The following is a 17,830-nucleotide window of genomic DNA, read 5'->3' as shown; positions in this document are numbered from 1 at the left end:
ACAATATGTAATTTTAACCATAGCCACACCTAAAAAAGGAAAAATCAAAAATTAATTTTGTTCACATTTTCTCTAAATATATAATATCTAACTTATATAGTATATTATAGGCAAATACTTATAACTAACATATAAATTGCATAATATACATTTAGTATATATTACCCAATATATAAAAAAGATTAGCACATCAACATGCAGCTGTAACAAGGGCTAAAAAGCTTCTTTTACTCAAGAGCACTGGCTCCCTACTTGGGTCCACAAATTAATTAAAATCAGGAGATAAGCTTGTCTGTCATCCAGCCTCCATTTGCCCTGAGCCATTTTTTTCCTGCAGTCACTCCGAAAACATCTAAGAAGCCAAGGAGCCAGGAAGGAGCTCGCAGGAGGCTAGGCTACCTGCCAAGTGTCAATGACTCTTAATATAAGAAGGCTCCACCCGACCAATTCTGAGTCAGTGGACTTTCAGACTACTTCTGAAATCACCTCTGCCTACCTCTGACCACCTCTAAACACACTTGTCACTAGAACTATTTATGTATACATCTCATCCATTGCCCCTAATTATTTGTCTACTTAAACCTATATGTAGCTCATGTTTCTATCTCAAGCACAGCTGAAGATGAACTGAAGTTCGGTCTTCCCATGACTGTCTGTGATACTTAATAAATATCCTTTCTCTGCCCATCACTGTGTCTTTTTATTTGGAGTGTAAGGCTGAGGGGCCTGACTTGACATGTAGAACTCCTGGAGTGTGAGTTTGAGGTCTAAAATTGGTTTCACATCAGCATGAATCGTCTTAGAGATAGATTTCAGTTTTCATCATTGAAAGTCCTCAAAATCTGTCTACTATGCATTTTAAACTCCTAGCATGTTTCAGTTTGGACTGGCCTCATTTTAAGTGCCTGGTTGTCCCATGTGGTCAGTGACCACCATATTGGCCACCATTCTGGGCCATTACAGATGGTGAATGAAAGGTAGCAATGGGATTGCAGTTGGAACTACAGAAAAATTTGTAGCAGACTTGTACTGCATAGTTCTTTTTCCTTCTTTTTTTTTTTCCAGTCCTGGACCTTGGACTCAGGGCCTGAGCACGGTCCCTGGCTTCTTCCTGCTCAAGGCTAGCACCCTGCCACCTGAGCCACAGCGCCCCTTCTGGCCGTTTTCCATATATGTGGTGCTGGGGAATCGAATGGAGAGCTTCATGTGTAGGAGGCAAGCACTCTTGCCACTAGGCCATATTCCCAGCCCTTCTTTTTCCTTCTGAAACACACTGATCTTTGCTCCAGGAAGTGGTTGGAAGGGACTATTTAGATAACAATGATAATTAATTAATTGATCATCAAAACAGAAAGCCAAGGCAACAGAGTACTTTTTTGGGTGGGGCTTGAAGCTGCGTTTGCCAGGCACTATCTGAAGACCTGAGAAGCCTGGATCAATTAGGACTCTTCCTAAGAAAACAAAGCAGGGGCTGGGAATGTGGCTTAGTGGTAGAGTGCTTGCTTAGCATGCATGAAGTCCTGGGTTCAATTCCTCAGTACCACATAAACAGAAAAAGCTGGAAGTGGCGCTGTGGCTTAAGTGGTAAAGTGCTAGCCTTGAGCAAAAAAAGCTCAGGGACAGTGCTCAGGCCCCAGGACTGGCAAACAAACAACAAAAAAAAAAGAAAAGAAAGAAAGAAAACAAAGAGTAATTCCTGTAGGATGAAATGACAAGAAAGGTTTTCTCAAGAAGAAGAGGGTTGGGTTAGACTGGGACTGAGGGATCAAAACTGAATCCTGCTACTTCATAAATCCAAAACTTTGAACAGAGTGTGGAGTTGGTGATCTGTGTCAGAAAGAATCAGAAGAGAATGAGATAAAGGATCTATTTTTACAATGACTGTTGCAATCGTAAGATATTGGCTACATGTTTCCTGGATATGAAACTTCATGAGACCCTTATCTTCAATTAACCAGCAAAAATCCAGAAGTGGAGCTGTGGCTCAAGTGATAGAGCACCATCCTTGATTGAAGAAAGCCAAGGGCGAGCATGAGGCCCAGAGTTCAAGCTTCAGTACCAGCATACAGTGAGAGAGAAAGAGAGAGAGAGAGAGAGAGAGAGAGAGAGAGAGAGAGAGAGAGATAACCATGTGTAATCCACCAGCTCAGAAAATACTAAGACCCAGGCCACCATTTTGACCACCATTCCCATTTTCTATATGGGAAGTAGATGATTCTTCTCCCTGCCATTTTCTATTTTTCCTCACTATAACCTGTTACACCAACCTAAGTCCTTGCTAAAACAGTGCTTCAGTGTGAATCTTAAGTTTTGTGATTAACATGGAAACTGGGAAGCAGAGGGAACCCCCTTTTCCTTTCCCCTTCCCATCACATTCGTCATTGATGTGCATTTTTTTGTGCATGTGTACCTGCAAAAGCTTTCTGTAGGAAAAATTCGAAGTCGGGGAGGGGCATTGGACTTTTCTAGTTTACCCAAATAAGAATGAGAATCTCACACATTCAAACGGTATGTAAAGAGTTAGGCACCAATATTTTCATCCTTTAAAATCTTCTGAAGTCTGATGGGAGGGTAGAGATGGAATGGTGTCTTAGGATGGAGGTCCCACTCTTGGGGGTGTCCCAAGGCACCAAGCAAGGAGAGGCAGAAGGAAAAGGCAGGAACAGAGTTTATTCCTGTGGGAGAAAAGCAGTATTCTAGGAACTCGAAGTCTGTCACTCCTTAGAACAAACTGTGTGGTGTGGTGATGTAGCCAGAGCCTGCCAGGCCCAGGGCTGGTAGATCAGCACCTCAGCCTCAGGCAAGGCTTTGTTACAGGGACGTCCAGTTTTTTTTTTTTTTTTTTTTTGGCCAGTCCTGGGCCTTGGACTCAGGGCCTGAGCACTGTCCCTGGCTTCTTCCCGCTCAAGGCTAGCACTCCGCCACTTGAGCCACAGCGCCGCTTCTGGCCGTTTTCTGTATATGTGGTGCTGGGGAATCGAACCTAGGGCCTCGGGTATCCGAGGCAGGCACTCTTGCCACTAGGCTATATCCCCAGCCCCAGGGACGTCCAGTTTTGATTCTTGTCCTAAGTCCTTTGTTTCTTAGACTGGTTGTTTCTGGAATCACAGGTGATTGAAGGGGAGAAATGACTCAGAGAAAAGCAAGTCAGATGGCATTATTAGTTCTTTAGGTTCAGGACAATGACCCAAGGCTTTAGCAGCCTAATGTGTTGCCTACCTAGAGAGCAAGAGAAGAGCTTGGCCTCTCCGTTTTCACTTTGTCTTTGTTCTGACCTTGTGGTCACCTTGCAAGTCTTTTCTTCAAGATCTTTGAAATGAAAATTCCCCTAAGGAAATGAAGGTGAGGCCCTAGGCAGGACAGGCCACCTGCCAGGCAGGACCTACAGTTCCACTTCCAGCTTTCTGGTGTGGTTAATTGGAGGTAAGAGTCTCACTGGCTTTTCTGACTGGGTTGGCTTTGAATTGTGATCCTCAAATCTAGCCTGAGTTGCTAGGATTACAAACCTCTGGCCAGCACTGACTTTTTTTTTTTTTGGTCAGTTGTGGGGCTGGAACCCAGGGCCTAGACATTGTCCCTGAGCTTTTTCACTCAAGGCTAGTGCTTTCCTACTTTGAGCCACAGAACTACTTCTGGGTTTCTGGCAGTTCATTGGCAATAAGAATCTGATGGACTTTCCTGCCCCAAACTGGCTTCAAACTATGATCCTCAGATCTCAGCCTCCTGAGTAGCTAGGATTACAGGAATGAGCCACCAGTGCCCAGCCAGCCCTGACTTATTGTAATAATCCGAATCTACTTATGACCACCTATGACAACTGCATGCCTTTGACTGCGGCTGCTTAATAACCATATACACCTCTCCCCTGCCCCAATTATGTCTCCTATTTACATCTAAAGCAAATGTCTAATGGGTTGAAATGAGACGGGACAGATAGATGAGGTGATCGAGCAATTTTTTTTTAAACAAACATTGAAAGGACGTTCTTGGGCTGGGAATATGACCTAGTGGTAGAATGCTGGCCTCAGATACATGAAGCCCTGGGTTCAATTCCTCAGCACCACATATATAGAAAAAGCCAGAGGTGGCGCTGTGGCTCAAGTGGTAGAGTGCTAGCCTTGAGCACAAAGAACCAGGGACAGTGCTCAGGCCCTGAATTCAAGTCCCAGGACTGGTAAAAGAAAAGAAAAGAAAAAAAACCGACATTCTTTCTTTCCTTCCTTCTTTGCCCTCCCTTCTTCCCTTTTTCCCTTCCTTCCTTCTTCCTTTCTCTCTTACTCCTTTCCTTCCTCCCTTTTTCTTTCTCTCTGTCCTCCTCCCTTTCTTTCTTTTCCTCTCTCTCTCTCTCTCTCTCTCTCTCTCTCTCTCTCTCTCTCTCTCTCTCTCCCTCTTCCTTGGTAGTACTAGGAATTCAATCTTGAGCCTTTCTCCTTTATGAATACATTTTATCAACTTCCTCCTACCAGTTTGCTACCAGTACGGGGACAAAAGTCCAAGCTGCAGGGTGTCCCACAAGATCAGACTTGGCCACCAGCCATAGAAAGCCAGTCAGAGACAATGGGCAGTGGAAGCAGGAAAAGAGCTGTGTTGTCAGTGTGACCATTCCAGGAGGAACAGAGGTCTAATGACCTATGTCTTCAAGAGCTTTAAGCAGTCTTTGGGTTAAATTGGAATAGAGAACAAAGGCAGGGGACAATGGTAGGGCTTCCCAGGTTGGTACTGAAGTTTTGGTCTTGCTGTGGTTCAGTTGACCTTGGGTCATCATTTCCAGATGGGTCTGTCTGGAATTTTGTTGGCACCAAGAAGGTTCCTGTTGCTTGGGGGACAATCTGGGTCATTTGCTACAAGATGTTCATCAGGCCTAAGAGCCAAAGTGACTTCAAGAAAGAATGACTTAAAGAGCTGGTTAGGACTAAGGAAATAACTCAGTAGTAGAGAGCTTGCCTAGTGTGTGCAAGGCCCTGACTTTGATTCTTAGCACTGACCCCCCTCCAAAAAAAACACACTAATGAGAAAGGCAAGATGCAGTTAGGCCTTCAGGCTTAGGGCAATGACTAGAAACTGCAAGGTACTTTGTGGGAGTCTAGAATAGGACATTTTAACAGCTGGCACTTGCAGTCTGTTGATTATGATGTAGACAGATGTGACATGAAGGCAGAGATGATATTTTTTCCTACTTTCATTTACCCACGGGGCATCTATAGGCCCAAGGGAAGAGTCAAGGCTTCCAGCAAAAGCACCCCAAGCCCCTGTCACACCTGCACTCCCTAATTCTCACAGAAAAATTATTCAATCATTTCCCCTCTTGAGTGGTTTTATTCAAATAGGAGTTCATGCTAAGATTATGCATTCTCCTATGCTTACTTATAGTGTTTTACTCTTGTTTTTAAATAGTTTTATCTAAGCAGAAATAGTTTTTATGGATGGTATTAAGTACTCTTGAACCTTTAAATTCTCAAATTTAGGTATAGAAATAACTTGAGTCTCTCCTCCCTGTCCCCCTCCCCACACCTTTATTTTTTCTCATAGGGAAGCACTGGGAGAATACTTAGATGGGAAGAAGGAGAGTGAGGAAGACCAAAGCAAGAGCCACAAGCAGAAGGAAGAAAGCAGACTGGTATGAGCCGGTGGCGGGGGGTTGTAGGGCTGGAGGAGTAAAGATGGTGGCCAGCATGGTGTGCATGGTTAGGCTGGAAGGCTCATACATTCTACGTCACTGTCTCTCGACAGACCTGGATTAGACTGTTCCTGTGTGGTTCCCAATGAACTTGTAGGCTCCATGAGACTCTGTTTTCATGATGATAGACTGGTGCATAGCTTATATCAATAAACAGTGAAAACACAGCCATTGCTAAGAAAAGAACAAGAGCAGAAAGGGCCATGTCAACAGACCAACAGGTTTTATTTGAGAGGAAAGTCTGGGAAAGGGAATCAAGTCTCCATCAGCCCAGCTGAAGGAAAAAACAATGGCGGACCCTTCCTTACAACTAGGGTCGTTGAAAATATGAGGCAGAGAAAGTGGGGGTGGGAAGATGGAAGCAAGGTGAGGTGGGAGAACAGTGTGATTTTGACTGAGGAGTCTCGACGTTTCTGCAGCATCTGTGTCCCCTGGGGCATCGGCTTCACATGTGGCTTTGGTATCAGGCTCTCTTCCAAGACCACGGGGTGCATTTGTTCAGGGGGAAGGGGAGGGAAAATGATTCAGTGGGGTGTGCGGCAAGGACAATTCTGAGACATGGCTTTCAGAGGAATGTGAGAGCTCCAGTTTATTTTCCATCAATGGCTGAGTATGGGAGCGCATACCTGTATTCTCAGCTACTGGGAAAGCTCTGGCAGGAAGATTACTTGAGCTCAGGAGTTTACGATCACAGAGTTTTTAGGATATTTAGTAGAGGACTTGGAACAAGAGGTATACGGGGGAAGGCACTAGAGGAGAAATCGACAATATAACATAGTGAGCCAGAACTAGCAACATTTTGCTTTGTTAGTTGTTTATTTTGTGCCAGTCTTGGGACTTGAACTCAGGTCCTGGACACTGTCCCTGAATATTTTTTGCTCAAAGCTAACACATGACCACTTGAGCCAAAATTCTACTTCTTGCTTTTTAGTTGTTAATTGGAGATAACAGTCTCACAGATTTTCCTGCCAGGGCTGGTTTAGAACCTTGATCCTCTAGATCTCAGCCTCCTGTATAGCTAGGATTACAGGCATAAGCCACCAATACCCTGAAAAATGTTCAGCTAATTATTTAATTAATATCTAAATAAAACACACAGTGCCTGATCTGAGATATGGTAAAGCTCTGGCCTTTCTGACCTATTCATCTGGAGAAATGACACTTGAGCTGCGTGTTGTAGGAAAGCAGCTGAGATTTTAAGAGGTGTTGGCTAGGAGAGAAGTCTAGATTGTTTCTGGCAAAATAAGTACATAGTTGGAAGGAAAAAAAGTTCAAGTTACTGGAATATTATTACAGAAGACTCATAGAGAGATAATTGCGTAACTCACATTGCCATGTGTCAGGGAAAAGCCATTTTACTGTAGGGGAAAGAACGTTGGGCTCTTTTCCCAGATCTCTCATCCGTGTACATAAACTGTGTCACTTCTCAGGGCTTCTGTTTGGTCGTTTACAGGTAGGTGATCAGCATAGGATGAAAGGATCTTAGAAGCCTGGAAATCCTGATACTCATTTTATTCTGAGAGCTGGTGAACAATTGGAAAACGGCAGAGGTTATTTTCCCTAACAGCTTCTTTCACAGTTCCTTTCCCTTGGACTTAAATAGTGAAGAACTTTGGCACCAGAGAGAAATGTGTACACAGGCTGGCCTGAGAACCTTGATGCTCCTGTTTATACCTGATTCTCTTACTTATGCCTCCTATATAGCTGAAACTATAGGTTGTACATCACCTGACCCAGCTTGTTGGTTGAGATGAAGATCTTGCTAGCTTTTTTGGCCAGGCTAGCCTTGAATTTTGGTCATTATCCTGATTTTCACCTCTTGAGTAGCTTGGGTTATAGGCATGAGCCATGCTTGGCCAATAGTGTTAATTCTTTCAGTTCAATTTGTGTATCTTTTCTTTCTCTTTCTTGCCATATTGTATAGGGTAGGCCTCCTGGCTTATGAATAGAAGTGGTAACAGTGGGGAGACCGTGACTTACTCTGGATGCCCAAAAGCTACTCAGTACCTAACCTCACCTTTCCATCACCCAGTGTTATGCTACTGCACAGTACTGTTCCAAATAATTCTAGCCTACCTCCGAGGCCTGACTGGGCTTCTTCCCAGGTCCTGCTTAGGGCAGATGAGGTCACTGTTTTTGAAACCCCTGGACCCTATAATAGAGCTGGGATGGTGTGTTCTGGGGATTCACATTGTCCACTGGACAGAGCAGGGAGTGGCTGTGGGCTTCAGGAAGAGCCGGCCACCTTAGCCACCAGCTATGATGGAATTCCGCGCATAGTCTGAGTTCCCTAGGGCTCCTTCTACCTTTCTGTAAAGGCATACAGATAGATAGGAGGATAGAATAAGTTTTACTTGAGTCTCATGTATCATAATTTAAAAACATTTACACATGGTGTATGGATCTCTGTTTTTTAATTCTATCTATCTACCTATTATCTATCTATCTATATCTATCCATCTGTCTATAATTTGAATTCAGGGCCTTGCACCCTTGCTTGGCTTTCTTGTTCACGGCTGATACTCTTATCACCTGAGCCATGCCTCCAGTCCAGCATTTTGTGTTTGGTTGGAGATGGGGGGGGGTCTCACATTTTTCTGCCCAGGTTGGCTTTGATCCTCCAGGTCTCAGCCTCCTGAGTAGATAGGATTATAGGCATGAGGCACCAGCATCTGGCTTATTTTGATTTTTAATGTACTTTTGAGTCTTAAATACTTGACAGAGTTTTTATTTAATTTTATTTTGTGGAGTGCTGGGGACTAAACCCAAAGTCTCACACATGCTAGACAAGGGATGTACAACTGTGACCCTAATCCTTAGAATTTTTTCATGTTCACAGCTCTTTCCAGAGCTCTACCACTGGACCAAACCCCAGCCTTAAGGTCCTTAAATTCTTCATGGTGCTCTAGTGCACATATGTGTGCATCTGTGTGTGTGTTGGTTCTGGGGCTTGAACTCAGGACTTGGGTGCTCTGAGTTAGTGCTTAACCACTTGAGCCACAGCTCCACTTCTGGCTTTTTTTGGTGGTTAATTGGAGATAAGACTCTCAGAGGTTTCTGCCCTGGCTGGCTTTAAACCATGATCTTTAGATCTCAGCTTCCCGAATAGTAGGATTACAGGATGAGCCACAGCACCCAGAGCTCTTATTTAATAAATTCTTCTCTGTCTCTCTTTCCCCCTAGAAATTGGCTAAACTGCTGCTCTGTGGCACAGAGTTGGTGACCAATATCCAGGTGGCTACAGACATCAGAGAGATCCACAGGCGGGTGGAAGAAGAGGAGATAAAGCGGCAGAGGTGAGGAGCTCCCTGCTGGGGTCTCCTGAGTCCTTGCAGCTTGGCTTTGTCCAACTTAGCCTTCTGGACTCCCCTTCCTGATCCTTAGGAGCCCCCTTCCCCCACCTCCCTCTCCCCCCCTCAAGGGTGTGTGGGTGTCACAGGTGCGAAATGTGGCATTTGCTTAGGATCACATGGAAATACCCAACTGTAATTGGTTCTGAAAAGGTTATGTAGAAAGAGTTGGAAAAAATCAAGGCTCTGCTTACACGCAAAATCATGTTGCAGCCTTCCTCCTAACCTCCGCTGCGTCGGAGTGTAGGACGAGGCCCGAGCTGCAGCCCGCCTGAATAAAGCCTTGCTTTTGCATTTCGGAATATCTGGCTCTTGGTGGTCTTCTTGGTGGTCGTCTCGCGACTTGGGCAACAGCCTGGGAGCTCGTGCGGGATAGCCCCAGAGACCCCCGAGACCCCAGACCCCGAAGGTAAGAACACAGCGCTGTTGATTCGTCTTGTCCTGTCATTTGTCTGTTTGTCTGTCTTGCTTTCACTTTTCGTCTTGAGGACGGCCGCTCTCACTCATATTACTTGAAGGGGTTGTCGAAGCGGACGCGCTTGCACGACAATCCTGGAGGAGCTCCACCCTTGAAGGGGGACCCCTGGAACCCCGCCTTGATACTTGTAGGGTGCGAGTCAGTTCGGTTTTTGACCAGAACTGACCGGGAGGGCCTCCTAACTGAGACTCAACCTGCCCACCTTGTACTTGGGTCTGCTCCTTCTGTTTCTAGTTTACAGGAGTCAGCGGACCAACTTGGGAGATCTCCACCTTGTAAGTCCTTGAAAACTCAGGCCTGTCTATTTTGTTTCTTCTCTTTTGTTTGTATTGTTTTACATCTTGTTATTTTGTGGACTGAACCACTCACTAGACTGATAGCCATGGGCAATGTCCCATCCAGCCCCCTAGACTTGACCCGAGCTTACTGGAAGGAGGTTAAGGAGATAGCTCAGAACCAAAGTGTGGCCATTAAGAAGGAAAAGTGGATCACCTTGTGCAAGTCAGAATGGCCCACCTTTGAGGGAGCTAATTGGCCACCGAGGGGAGCTTTGACATAGGTAAGATCAGGACTTTACAATGCCTAATCTACATCCCTCATTCGGGCTATCCAGACCAGGTTCCTTATATAGTCACCTGGAGGGAACTCGTTGACAGGGATGCTCCAGCTTGGGTTAGGCCTTTCTTACCACCAACTCCCTCCTCCACTCCTTCCCCTACCCCAATATTTGTTCAGAAGACACAGGGTGAAGAGAGAAACCAAGAAGGAAGAAGATCGTGGAGAAGAAAAGCCCCCAGTGTTCCAGGGAGGCTCCGAGGAGGCTGAAACCTTTCCTCCACTCTATGCCCCTCTGTACGCCCCCCTTGCCGGCGCCAGCAGCCCAGGACATGGACGCGTCAGCCCCGAGTCCTGACCCACAGCCGCCGACTTGGGCAGATGCGGGGCCAGCCCAAGCCACCCGCAGGTGGTGGGGAGTGACCCCACCATGCAGCGCTGTCGTCTCTGTGTTGTTTTTGATTCTGACAGTCTCTTCTGTGTCAAACCTGCATAACTTGTTTTGTTATCTTGTCCCATGTTTGTTGGTGCTGTCAGTTTATAAATTAGTAGATTGTTTATGGCGTATTTAGTTCCTTTATGTGTTTTGCATGTGGTCTGTGTGTGTGTCTAACCTCCTCCACACTGGCGGAAGAAATTCCTCCTAGGCATGGGGACTGAACTGAGAATGTGGCGAACAGAAGACTTCCAGGAGTGACTCCTCCTCTTTCTCTTTATGTCCCCAGTGGAATTTTCCTCCCTTCCTTTTCTTAGCAGTGTTGCTTCTCCAGATTTGTCAAACTGCTTTTATTTTTGCCACTTTTGTATGTTTGTCTCGGTTTATGTCAAATGCTCTGAGTTGTCTGAATGATGTGGTTAATTGGACTTTGATGTAAAAATAATGTAGAAAAAATGTAAAAAAATGTAGAAAATCATGTTGCACAGAAATAAGAATTTATTGTTTTAACAGTCGCTCATTAGATGATTGCCTGGTGTGGGCACCTGTGCCAAGCATTATCTTATTTAATTCTGAAGGGCAGTTGTACCCTCTCCATTGCACAGATGAGGACACTCTGTCTTGTAGCGCTTAAACATCTTGTCAAAGATTGAGGGCTGGGAATATGGCCTAGTGGCAAGAGTGCTTGCCTCCTACACATGAAGCTCTCGGTTTGATTCCCCGGCACCACATATATGAAAAACGGCCAGAAGGGGCGCTGTGGCTCAGGTGGCAGAGTACTAACCTTGAGCGGGAAGAAGCCAGGGAAGGTGCTCAGGCCCTGAGTCCAAGGCCCAGGACTGGCCAAAAAAAAAGATTGCACCACAGGTCTTGGAATATGGCCTAGTAGTAGAGTGCTTCCCTTGTATACATGAAGCCCTGGGTTCGATTCCTCAGTACCACATACATAGAAAAAGCCAGAGGTGGCCCTGTGGCTCAAGTGGTAGTGTGCTAGCTTTGAGCAAAAAGAACCTAGGCACAGTGCTCAGGCCTTGAGATCAAACCCTAGAACTGGCAAAAAAATAAAATAAAATAAAGATTGAGCCACTTTGAAGCCCCATCAGGACTCAACTGATTTTTTTTTCAGGTACTGGGGCTTGAACTCAGGGCCTATAGGCTGTCCTTTGGCTTTTTCCTCTCAAGGCTGGTACTCTAGCACTCGAGTCACAGTTTCACTTCAGTTTTTTTGTGGTTAGGGATAAGAGTCTGATGGACTTTTCTACCTGGCTGACTTCAAACTGTGATCCTCAGATCTCAGCCTCCTGAGTAGCTAGCACATGAGCCACCGGTGCCTGCCTTCCAATTGACTCTTGACTTGTGCGTGTAACGTGCAAGATGAGTGATTGTGTGCTGTTTGTGACATGTGTGTAGCCTTAATGTGCTGCTTTTGCCACATGCCACTTTACTTCACTTAGGTCAGACATTAAACTAAAAGAAGCTCCTCTAGTGTGTGTTTTAGCTCTAGGCAGGAGTCTGAGGGCTGGGCCCACTGCCTGGACCCTGCGGGATAGACAGCTCAGAACCTGTCTGTGCTGCTGGAAGCGGCGCCCTGAGCTGCGGCCATGTCTGTACTTGCAGGGTCGAGAAGCTGGAAAATGAAGTGAAGACCAGCCAGGACAAATTTGATGAAATCACCGCCAAGTGGGAGGAAGGCAAACGCAAGCGGATCCCCCAGGAGCTGTGGGAGATGCTCAACCACCAGCAGCTGCACTGTGCTGGGCTCATAGAGGATAAGAACAAGCTGATCAACGAGTTACAGCAGGTGAGAGGCCTGGGCCCATCCCAGCCGAGTGTGGCTTGGTGAAGGCCGGAACCAGATCATTTGTCCGCTTTACCTGCCTCACTTTATTCCTTAGAATGTTGCACCCAAGCTGGTGCAGTGGCGCACACCTGTAATCCCAACACTTGAGAGACTGAGACGAGCATTAAGATTTTGAGGTCTGCTTGGGATACATAGAAAGGCTCTCCCCCTTCCCCCATACCATCTCAATATACAAATATTGCATAGCTCAAGTGATACTCTTTTTTTTTGTTGTTGTTGTTGGTTGTGGGGCCTGAACTCAAGGCCTGGATGCTGTCCCTTAGCCTCTTTGTGCTCAAGGCTAGCACTCTACCACTTGAGCCACAGCACCACTTCTGGCTTTTTCTGTGTATGTGGTACTGAGGAATCAAACCCAGGGCTTCATGCGTGCTAGGCAAGCACTCTACTGCTAAGCTACATTCCTAGCCCCAAGTGATACTCTCTTTAAAAAATTATTTTTAATGATAAAAATTATGTACCATTAAATTTAAATAAAGCATCTAGTTCAGTGGTGTCAGTGTTTGCACACCATTGTGTAATGGAGCCATAGAAAATTAAGCTTATAATTCTGAGTCCTTCTCCCTCTTCTTTCAACTATTTATAATTCTGAATCCTTCTCCCTCTTCTTTCAACTTCTTTCTGTCACTATCCTCTTTTCTGTTTCGGCTGCGTTAGAGAGTAGTTGCATGTGTGTGGGGTCACATGCATCAGGTCACTGACTTAATGTCCTTGAGGTTTAGCCGGGCTATAGCATGTGATAGAATTTCTTTCTTTGTTAAGGCTGCATGATAATCCCTAAATGTATATGCCTTATTATCTTCTGTGGACATCTGAGGTGCTGTGCTGGACTCAGGGCCTGAGCACTGTCCCTGGCTTCTTCCCGCTCAAGGCTAGCACTCTGCCACTTGAGCCACAGCGCCGCTTCTGGCCGTTTTCTGTATATGTGGTGCTGGGGAATCGAACCTAGGGCCTCGTGTATCCGAGGCAGGCACTCTTGCCACTAGGCTATATCCCCAGCCCTTTGGATCTATACTGAAAGTGGAACTTCTGGATCATATTGTAATCCGTGTGTGTGTGTGTGTGTGTGTGTGTGTGTGTGTGTGTGTGTGTATACACATGCACGTGTGCTTGAAATTAGAGCCTCGCATGCTTATTTAGCTTTTTTGCTCAATGCTGGTGCTCTACCATATGAGTCACACCTCCACTTCTGACTTTTTGCTGATTACTTGTACATAAGAGTCTTTCAGAAGTGTCTTCTGGGGCTGGTAATATGGCTTAATGGTAGAGTGCTTGCCTTGTATATATGAAGCCCTGGGTTCCATTCCCCAGCACCACATATATAGAAAAGGCCAGAAGGGGCACTGTGGCTCAAGTGGTAGAGTGCTAGCCTTGAGCAAAAAGAAGCCAGGGACAGTGCTCAGACCCTGAGTCCAAGCCCCAGGACTAGCACACACACCCCCCCCCCAGGAAAAAAAACAACAGAATTGTCTTCCCTGGGCTGGTTTCAAACCAAGTCCACAGATCTCAGCCTCTAGATAGCTAGGATTACAGGCGTGAGCCACTGACACCTAGCAAGGAAGATGTACTCTTACAGCAAATGTTGTTTCAGATTTTCTGACTTTAGTTAAGGAATGGAGCTTAGTCTGTAGTCCGTATGTATCTGTGTTACACCCAGGACTTAGTTATTAGCTGGGTTTCCTGGGAGCTGGCAGGGGGATTTGTAGCTGGCTATAGACCCAGAGTCAGCCTGCACGCTCTTGGTGTGGTCCTAAACTGAGTTATTTCCACATTCCCTTGTATTTCCTCCACACCTTGAAAGATTCTTCTGAAGCCGTTTTCTTTTTGTGCACCTTTCCTTCTCAGGGTTTTCAGATTCAGATGAGAGAGGGCCCGGGTGGGGGTGCTTGGCACTTGTTTCTTCTTCCGTTCGTGACCTCCATGCTATTTTCAAGGAGTTAAAAGCAAAGGACGACCAGTTCGTGAAGGACTTGAAGAAACAGTCAGATGACATTGCCTTGCTTCTGGAGAGGATGGAAGAGCAGGTGAAGAACATGATGAAAAACTTCCGCCAGGAGCTCTCTCACATAGAGGTGAGGGGCCGCAAGGGCCTCCTTCTGTACTGCAGGGACAGAGCGCAGGCCGGGGAGGACGCAGCCCTGTCTTGATCAGACAAGGAGCGGCCTGGAGGTCTGTGTGCTCTGATCTCTGTCTCTGCGCTAGGGTTTCAGTAATTCACTTGCTCAGTCACTCATTCAGCCAGTAGTCAAGTGCGTTCTGTGTGCCAGCCACTGTCTAGAGGGCAGAGGATACAGCCAGGAATAAAGAAAACTTATAGTAGGAAATAACCAGAAATAAATAATTTTCTAAATATTGATAGTTCCCACTGGGTGCAAAGGAGGGAAATTAGTGCCCTTTGAGCCACCCATTTATTTGTTTACTTTTGGCAGTTGGGTGGGGGGAATGAGAAGAGGGGCTGCCAAGTAGCATTGAGGAATCAGGACCTTGAAGTGTGTGTGTGTGTGTGTGTGTGTGTGTGTGTATACACACATGCTGGTTCTGGAGCTCATGCTCTTGCTTAGCTTTTCACTCAAGGCTAGCACTCTACCACTTGAACCACAACCCCACTTCTGGCTTTTGGGTAGAGATAAGAGATAAGAGTCTCACAGACTTTTCTGCCCATGCTGGCTTTGAGCCAAGATCCTCAGAGCTCAGCCTTCTGAGTAGCTGGGATTACACTGGTAAGCCACCAGTGCCCGGCTAGTACCTTGACTTTGAATGGAATATAGAGATAGAGATTAAGGCCTACCCAGGATGGAAGAGAAGAGAGCGCAAAGCAGCTTGACTCTGCATTGTTGCACTGGTTCTTGAGTCATCAGCTTGGGCAGCTGCGTGCTACCTCTACTTCCAGGGGCCCTGTCATGGAAGTGTACCTCCCAATCAAGGTTGCATGCAGTTTATACCCCACGGGGTAACTGCTGGTCTGCAACTGCCCCCAGCCTCTGGCTCTGACTGCCCATGGTAACAGACTCCCATGTCCTGATTTCCATACAGTTCCTTTGGCTGCATGAATCGGCAAGCCTGTGTTTGGATGTGACTTTGTTTGTGTGGCTAGGGATGTGGCAATGGTAGCTTCTCTGTAAGCTCTTTGATAAGGGAGGCAGGACTCAAGGGCCTTTCCCCTCCCGTGTAGAAAGCCTTCGAGGTGGAGCGCCTGGAGCTGCTAAACAGTAACAAGAAGAAATGGGAGCGGGCACTGCAGACTCACAATGCCAAAGAGGTACAGGCTGGCAAACGTGGGGGAGGGCGTCAGGGGAACCTGCAGCATTGGGGTGCGACTGAACGCCAGCTTCTTGGTCTTGGGTAGGAGTGCCGTGGCATGCACTTATTACTGAACCACGTTGTTCACCATTGTGGCCTCTTAGTGGGTGAGCACCGTTGGGGATTTACCAGCTGAGGATAGTCATGGATAGAGAAGGTGTTTTGTTTTGTTTTGTTTGTGTGTGTGTGTGTGTGTGTGTGTGTGTGTGTGTGTGTGTGTGTGTGTGTGTGCCAGTCCTGGAACTCAAACTCAGGCCCTGAGTGCTGTCCCTTAGCTTTTGTGCTCAAGGTTAGAGCTCTACTACTTGAGCCACTGCTCTACTTCTGGTTTTTTTTTTTTTGATGGTTAATTGGAGATAAGAGTACCATGAACTTTCCTACCCAAGCTGGCTTTGAACTGGGATTCTCAGATCGCAGCCTGCTGAGTAGCTAGGATTACAGGCCTGAGCCACTGGTACTCAGCTCAAACCAGGTGTCTTAAGACACATTTTGTGTGTGTGTGTGTGTGTGTGTGTGTGTGTGTGTGAGAGAGAGAGAGAGAGAGACAGACAGACAGACAGACAGACAGACAGAGTGTGTGTACTGGAGCTTTAACTCAGGATCTTGCTTACCTCTTTTGCTTATAGCTGGTGTTCTACAATTTGAACCACTTTGAGCCTAGCTTTTGTTGCTGGCTAATTGGAGACAGAGCCTCTAGGACCTTTCTTTCCAGTCTGGCTTTGAGCTTTGATCTGCAGATCTCAGCCTCCTGAGTAGCTAGGATTACCCGCATGGACCACCCTGGCTGGCTGCTTTTTTAATGGACATTAAGAAATTTAACCTCTTTAATTTTCTTAAGAAAACTTAAGCAACTCCCCTGGGATGAAGAATCCCATCAAGCAATATAAGTTATGATCTAAGAGTTGAAACCCTTGCGATCTCTGAAAGCCACCAGATTTCCCCAGCCTTGATACTTCCAAACCTGCCAGAGGGTCACACTTGCCAGGCCACCTGAAGGACGGTGCTGGGCAGGGAAGGCCCCTAACTCTCCCTTGTGTCTCCCTGCTTCAGCTGGAGTACCTTATGAACCGCATGAAGAAGGTGGAGGACTACGAGAAGCAGCTGAACAAGCAGCGGATCTGGGACTGTGAGGAGTACAACATGATCAAAATCAAGCTGGAACAAGACGTGCAGGTGCGTGGCTGGCGCTCCTGGCTCTGTCAGCTCCACCCAGGGATGGAGGTGGCCGCTCACCATATACTTGCTGATGCTCTGTGTCTTTAAATTTTTAAATGATTGTTTTAAATTTTGTGTTTTTGTTTTGCTGAGGATCGAACCCAGGTCCTCAGGCATGCTTAGGCAAACCCACGGCTGACCTTGGGTGCCAGTCCTCTTAACTACAGCCTCTTAGGTAGCTGAGATGACATAAATGATACTACCCCAGCCTCTTGGTTGAGATAGGCTCTCCCTAACTTTTCTTGCACAGGCTGGTCTCAAACCATCTCCCATGTAAACGTGAGCCACTGCGGTGTTTAGAGATCTAGAACTGTGTTCAAAAACGTCCTTGTGTTGGGACTGAGACGATACAGTCACTGGTAGTAACATGATCAGCGACTCGTGAAAAGATGATCAGGAATGAGGACTGAGGATCACGCCGCAGCCCACCATAGAGGTGTGCCCTGAGTGACACCGGCAGTGGCTAGGTGTGGGCCCACTGGCCATCCTGCCAGCGACTCCTGGGCTGTGTTTTCACATCCAGGCAGCAGTACTTGTCCTGGCGCTGATGGTCTGGTGGGGCCCGTGGTACTTGGGGCTCAGTACTGGGCTCTTGCTGCCTGCTAATTCCCAAAGAATTCCCTCCTGCTAAGAACAGAGGCAAATGTTTGCCACACTAGAGATTAAAAAATGGGCAATAAGGGCTGGGGATATGGCCTAGTGGCAAGAGAGCTTGCCTCGTATACATGAGGCCCTGGGTTCGATTCCCCAGCACCACGTATACAGAAAACGGCCAGAAGTGGCGCTGTGGCTCAAGTGGCAGAGTGCTGGCCTTGAGCAAAAAAGGAAGCCAGGGACAGTGCTCAGGCCCTGAGTCCAAGGCCCAGGACTGGCCAAAAAAAAAAAAAAAGGGCAATAAATATTCAAACACAAGTCGGGTGGAGATGGCTCACATCTGTAATCCCAGCAATTCAGGAGGCTG

At 46.6% G+C, this 17,830-nt stretch overlaps 1 protein-coding gene across 2 annotated transcripts in view; it reads left to right on the top strand.

Annotated features, from left to right (window-relative positions):
• Drc1 (dynein regulatory complex subunit 1) overlaps positions 1-17,830 on the top strand; it is a 39,481-nt gene that overhangs the window by 5,437 nt on the left and 16,214 nt on the right. For both annotated transcript variants that reach the window (XM_048353283.1, XM_048353282.1), the window contains exons 2-7: positions 5,530-5,617; positions 8,861-8,973; positions 12,114-12,297; positions 14,289-14,426; positions 15,527-15,613; positions 16,705-16,827. In XM_048353283.1, the coding sequence (XP_048209240.1) occupies positions 5,530-5,617; positions 8,861-8,973; positions 12,114-12,297; positions 14,289-14,426; positions 15,527-15,613; positions 16,705-16,827 (733 nt within the window). The remainder of the gene's footprint in view (positions 1-5,529; positions 5,618-8,860; positions 8,974-12,113; positions 12,298-14,288; positions 14,427-15,526; positions 15,614-16,704; positions 16,828-17,830) is intronic.

This window comes from Perognathus longimembris, chromosome 8 (genome assembly GCF_023159225.1).
Source record: "Perognathus longimembris pacificus isolate PPM17 chromosome 8, ASM2315922v1, whole genome shotgun sequence".
NCBI classification, from domain to species: Eukaryota; Metazoa; Chordata; class Mammalia; order Rodentia; family Heteromyidae; genus Perognathus; species Perognathus longimembris.
The sequence above is the reverse complement of the archived record's forward strand: the minus strand, read 5'-3'. Positions and strand labels throughout refer to the sequence as shown.